Source organism: Asterias amurensis, chromosome 10 (genome assembly GCF_032118995.1).
Source record: "Asterias amurensis chromosome 10, ASM3211899v1".
NCBI lineage: Eukaryota > Metazoa > Echinodermata > Asteroidea > Forcipulatida > Asteriidae > Asterias > Asterias amurensis.
This window is the reverse complement of record NC_092657.1, coordinates 8,170,953-8,177,278: the sequence shown is the minus strand read 5'-3', so window position 1 is coordinate 8,177,278 and position 6,326 is coordinate 8,170,953. Positions and strand designations below refer to the sequence as shown.

The window sequence follows — 6,326 nt, the reverse complement described above, 5'->3', positions numbered from 1 at the left end:
ACTAACACGGTCGGCCATTTATGGGAGTCAAAATTTTGACCCCCATAAATGGCCGACGTGTTAGTCGACGAGGTAAAAGGAAAACCACGCAATTTCGAGGCATGTTTGTGTGGATCATTGTATTCTACTTTTGCAACATCTTTCTACCCATATGCATTTTATAAAAAACGGTTACAAACGCTTTTCAAAGACCAACTCGACCGATCCAAGGCAATGTGTTCCTTTAAAATCAAGTAAGAAATTGTTGCGCGCTCTAATTCAATGTCGTATTATCGTGTACACAGTGCTACTGCTAACACACATCAGTGTGTGGGTAAAAACGAAAAATTAAAATTCTTTATCCCCGATTCCAATTTATCTCCTATAATGTACATAGTTATTTTAGTATTTTCTAGCTGAGACAATTACCCTAGACTTTGAACTCTAAACATTACAGTTATAAAGACGTGGTTTCAAACCTTCCGCAAACACAACATCGACAACACAGTCTGAACATTCACATCATTTAAATAAATCGAATCAATCTTAGCCTTGCTCAAGGCAGTCGCATTATTCGCTCCGAAAAGACGCAGCTGTAAACCCACCCGCCGTATACCCTGTGCATGGTGTGTGCGATCACACCGAATGAACCACCCGTACACACACTGTCACATCGCACGAATACTTTTCACACAAGTCATCGCACTCGTACACCACTAACCGCATGCGGAGGCCGTCAGGCCGACATGTCGGCCTGACGGCCTCCGCATGCGAATAGTGTACGGGGGCATCGTGTCGTGCGATGTTACGCACAGTGAATACGAGTGGGTTTTACGCACAGTGAATACGGGTGGGTTTTTATACAGCGGCGGTCTTTTTTCGGAGTGAATAATTCGACTGCCTTGAGCAAGGCTAAATCATTCTAAGCAAGGAGTTTTTGTTTCACTTTAATTTTGTTGATCCTTTGGTTTATTGGCCCAAAACATAGTATACAACCGATTATCAATGAGATCACCCAAAGTCGAGACGTTGCAAAGGCACCGTTATTCGAAACTTTTTGATCGCTCCAACACACATGACTTGTTACATAAGAAGAACAACAGCCCAAACCTGCTTAGGTAAATTCGAACACACTGGACATTTTGCACGGCCCATTGTAGCTTAAAGACCCACTATCGGTAATTGTTTACACACATATTGATTTACGCAATAAAATTGCAAAGAAAAGTAAAGAGCTTTCTGAAACATTGTAATTAAAAGCACTGGACACGTTTGGACACGTTTGGTTGTTGTCAAAGAGCACTATAGTCTCACTTGAAACAATTATGCATGAAATAAACTGTGAAAATTTTGGCTAAATGCGCCGTATTTTTGACTGCGTGAGGGCGCTCTCCGTTGCTTGTTTACACTGAGTATTTTTTATGTTAATATCTGTATATTGAGTATATACCAAATTATTTTGTCCAGTACCTTTAACCATTCTTATAACCATTATCATCCAGATAAAAAAAAAATGATATTTTTAAAATCACCTTGAGTCCACAAGTTGGACGCTTTGCCAATTTTACAGCGCAGTAAACAGCCAACGCTAAAAAAGAGAACAATTAATTTTTTAAATAGTAATTTAAAAAAGATCAAAAGTAAACAAACAACTTCTTGCGTAAAACTCTCTTTGTTTCGGTGATTAAACCAAAACAAGCAAATCTGAAATCATAGTTTCCTTCCACAATTGTGTGCCATCTGTCAGTTGTAATGTAATTAAAAAAAGTTAACATCAACAAAAATACAATTAGAAAAGAAAAATCAAGGAAAAGCAAATTCTTGCGTAAAACTCTCCTTGTTTTGGTGTATAAATCAAAACAAGCATTCTGACATTCTCATTCCTTCTCACAAGATGTGCGATCTGTCAGTTGTATTTTTTTTTTTATTTTTTTTTTTCCATCAACAAAAATACAAGTTAGAAGAGAAATTAATTGTTTAGAATAAAAAAAGATCCAAAGCAAATTCTTGCGTAAAACTCTCTTTGTTTTGGTGGTTAAATCAAAATTAAATCAAGCAATCTGAAGTTCTCGTTCCTAACCACATGTGCCATAATATGCCAGTTGCTATTTACTTTTTAAGCATCATGCTCTAAATTAGTCTTGGTGCAAGACGTTTCTCGTTTCCTTATCACGCACACCGCGGCCAATAATCACCGACAGTGCGCGCAACGAGTCACCTGATTTATAGTCCACTCACCGATTGCCGCGGTGAGTGGTTGCGCGCGCTGTCGGTGAATTGGCCGCGGTGTGTGTGAAAAAGAAACGAGAAACGTCTTGCACCAAGACTAGTGAATTGGCCGCGGTGTGCGTGATAAGGAAACGAGAAACGTCTTGCACCAAGACTAGCTCTAAATACATCAACCCAAATTATCAAAAAGGCGATGTACAAAAGACCAGCAATGTACCCTCCCATTTCAAATGTTTCTTCATTGGAAGATTTGTAAATAGAATAGATTAAATATTAAATTGTAATAATATGACTTAAATTTTAGCTCAATCGTCGAAGTTGCGAGATAATAATGAAAGAAAAATCACCTTGTCACACGAAGTTGTGTGCGTTCAGATGCTTGATTTCTTGACCTCAAAATTCTAAATCTGAGGTCTCGAAACCAAATTCGCGGAAAATTAACTACTCTCTCGAAAACTACGTCCCTTCAGAGGGAGCCGTTTCTCACAATGTTTTATACTATCAACCTCTCCCCATTACTCGTTACCAAGTAAGATTTTGTGCTAATAATTATTTTGGGTAATTACCAACAGTGTCCACTGCCGTTAAAAGCCAATAAGGTATAGGTCATAGAACGGTCTTCAAGGAATTATTAAAGTAAAACTGATTTGGTGGTGGGAGTTCTATATCGTCACCGTTTTCACGAAGGGACAATTTTTAAAAAAATCAATAAAAGCTCATTTTGATTTTTTTTTGTGGTTTCGGATTAGTTTAACGGTATCTAACAATTCTCTAATTTATAGACCTAAAAGTCGTCTAGTTTCTTAGATATGCTAAAATGGTGAAGGACAATAACCTCAAGATCCTTGATTTGCGTTTTCACGAACAGACATTTTCCTTTCTGTGCGTTAAAGACACGGCTGGCACAGCGCCAAAAACGAGTGCTCCGGTTTATACCTGTGACCTACATTGTTTTACGCGCGAGCGCCCCAAACGGGCACAAAACAAATTAATGGCCACAACTTGTTTTTTCGTTTTCACGAACAGGCACTTTGTGTATTGCTCTAACGCGTGGAAATGTCCCCTTGCACAGCAAACAAGTAGGAGATCCGGCTTTTGCGTTTTCACGAACAGCAACACGACTCGCTGCACACAGACCACATTTTGTACAGTTTTCACGAAGAGGCACTTTTGTTAATTGAATAATAACTCATTAATTAAACCATTATAAACAAAATTGGAAACAGATTTGTATGATTTAGGATCTCTACTTTCCTGATATGTAAAAATTTCAAAGATTTAACATCGAAAAGTCTACGAACCAGTGATTTCAAAATTAGCTTAACTTCAAACGCGATTTTCTCCAAACATACATTTTGGGCTGCAGGGGACAAATTGTCCCTTCGTGAAAACGGTGACGATATTATAACTGTATTCGCGAAAGTTTTCCCTTCAAAGTTATATGGTTCGGATAGTTCATCAGAAAGCCTAGAAGAATAAAAATGTCTGATTCAAACAAAAACTCATTTATTAATTTCACAGTAATAATCAACTCACAGGAAAAAAAAAAAAGAGTTTGGAAATTCCAAACCGAATTTTTCAAATTAAGATGTTTTTTTTTTATATCCTTTTGATCTGTTGGAAACGTTGTTCATAAAAAAGCAAACCATCATGACACATCCACTCACATCTCAAAGTAAATCAGTTGATATTTAAAAGATGCTACTGTTGATTTGGCCACAATAATAAGTTGTTCTCAAAGTTGCTGATTTTTTGAATGATTTGTGAGGGTTTTCCCAAGTTTGAAATTATCGCTTACTTTATTGGTCATAAGAAATTGAAGAAATTGCAAGTTGAAGTTCATTACACTGAGATGAAGCATGGATCTGCTCATTCTTGGTGAGTGTTTCTTAGCAAAGGCAGCCGATTTCATGATGGTTTTACGCCTATTAGCCCGTCAGTTCATCCCATCCCTTTGTTCATGAGGTTCATGTTGGTTGACTTCTTCTCATCGTGTCCACACACCATATGCTGTGCTTCAGCCAGAACTGAACACAACTCTTAGCAATATCATTGTTCTCTGCAAGGTCTTCAGGTCTGCATTTTTTCTCCTCCATCTGTCTCCATATCACAGTAAACATGTAACCATCAGTCACACTTGTAGGAAAGATGGTGTATAAACCATTGATGCGATAACCAGCTTGATACAAAGGAATTTGACTTGACCCAAAACGAAATTGGATGGCCGAATTCTGAATTTGAAACGCAGTAACAACTGGAGAGGCAAAACAGCTTTAATTCGAACGCATGAAAGTGAAATTGACTGCTCATTTGCCGAATTTGGACCGAGAAAACCTATATTAAATATGTTGTTACGTTTTTTTCACATTATTTACATCTCAAAATTCTTTGATTTGATCAACAACTATTTGTTAAAATTGTTTATAAGAAAACAAACCAGTATGACAATCACTCACCTCTTAATGTAAATTATTTCTCGGTCAAATAATCCTATCAAAGCTGTTTGAATGATTTGTTAGAGTTTCGCAGTTCTATATCAAGTCATAAAATACATGCAGAACTCAAAGGGTTTGTTTCATTCCACTGAGATGAAGCATGAATGTGCTCTTTTTCTTGAGTGTTCCTAGCGAAGTCAGCTTATTGCATGGTGATTTCCATCTGTACCGCCCGTCAGTCCATCCGGTCACTTTGCTTTTATGCGGTCCACTGTTGTAGGACGATGAACCATCTCCATGCCACAATTATAAGCTGATTTTGTACTAGTTGTAGGTTATAATATCCAGTCAATTGAGGTTATTATATCCAGTCAATTGAGGTTATTTTATCCAGTCAATCGGATGGTTTTCTTACCGTTGGGCCGTCGGCTCACTCAACATTAAATGTTGACATATCGGTCAAATAACGAACAAGTAATTACAGGAGTTAGTTTGTGTTTCCAGTCTTGACCATGGGTCGACTTTGGTCAATTCTAGAGCGACGTCACAGTTTCTGGTTTTCAATATACGGCTCTGCATGGTCAGGTCTAGTCGTTCATGAGTTGCTAATGGCTGGCTGTAATTTCATGCAGCATGGGTGGCCGTATTTTTATGCAACATAAATTGGCCGTACTTTCATGCTGCAAGGTTGGTCGTGTTTCCATGCTATTTGATTGGTCGTATTTTCATGCTGCATGACTTGAGAGGGTGATTGGAACCTTTCCAGGGACTCCATTGTATTGCCCTCCCGTTGATCACATTTCCTTGTTGGTAGTCACTGTTCAGGAGTGCAGTTTGGCAGCTGTTAAACCACCAGGCACCTCCGTATACCGCTGCACAATTATCGGACCTTTTATCATTGTCCTGATCCTTTGTTGTGAATGGATATCCATTATGATATTTCAATGCATCACCAGCTGTACTCTGATGATCATATAAACCAACATGGATAGTGTACTTGTCACCTGTAACGTTGAACTCACCATAAGAAGCCCAAGCTGAACTGGGCTCCCAGTCTTCGATATCTACTCTGAGTTGCCATTGACCTGACCCGGTAAGGTCACGCAGAATGTCATTCCCCAACCAGAACTCATTCTGTAGATCACCAAACCCAGATTGGTAATCAGCCCAGTTAAGGTCAAAGTTAACAGAGCCATCTTGTCTCCTCTGGAACACGATCCAGCCTCCTCCTTCTGTCTCCATATCACAGTAGACTTGTAACCCATCAGTCAGACTTGTAGGAAAGATGGTGTATAAACCATTGATGCGGTAACCAGCTTGATACAACTCCAGACAACTACTGTTACTTGTAATGGTTGGTAGTGCAAATGACAAAGTGTCCAAGTTGTCATCATAGTAAGCACTCCTTTGAATCTCAACAAACTCATCAGGGCTGTGAGCTCTGCTGGCATTATTCAACTCACAAATACCTCTTATGATGTGATAGTTGAATGATGCACACTGTGGATCCATAGAGCAGTCTCGCCCACAGATCACAGGAGAAGATACAGTCTTCCACTCAATCACGTGATTCAGTAAGGCCCCGTTTTCAGCTAAGTAAAGATCCACAGACACCTGATTTGGTGTCACACTTCGACTAAGTTGCACCACGGACGTCAAAAACAAAGCTACAGTGATAATCAT

General features: G+C 38.9%; 1 protein-coding gene across 1 annotated transcript; it reads right to left on the bottom strand.

The window, feature by feature from the left end:
* Positions 1 to 5,348: 5,348 nt before the first annotated feature.
* LOC139943479 (techylectin-5B-like) lies at positions 5,349 to 6,326 on the bottom strand. Its single transcript, XM_071940291.1, has 2 exons — positions 6,192 to 6,326; positions 5,349 to 5,777 (listed from the first exon to the last, which is right to left on the bottom strand). The coding sequence occupies exons 1-2, from the start codon at positions 6,324 to 6,326 to the stop codon at positions 5,349 to 5,351; spliced, it is 564 nt and encodes a 187-aa protein (XP_071796392.1).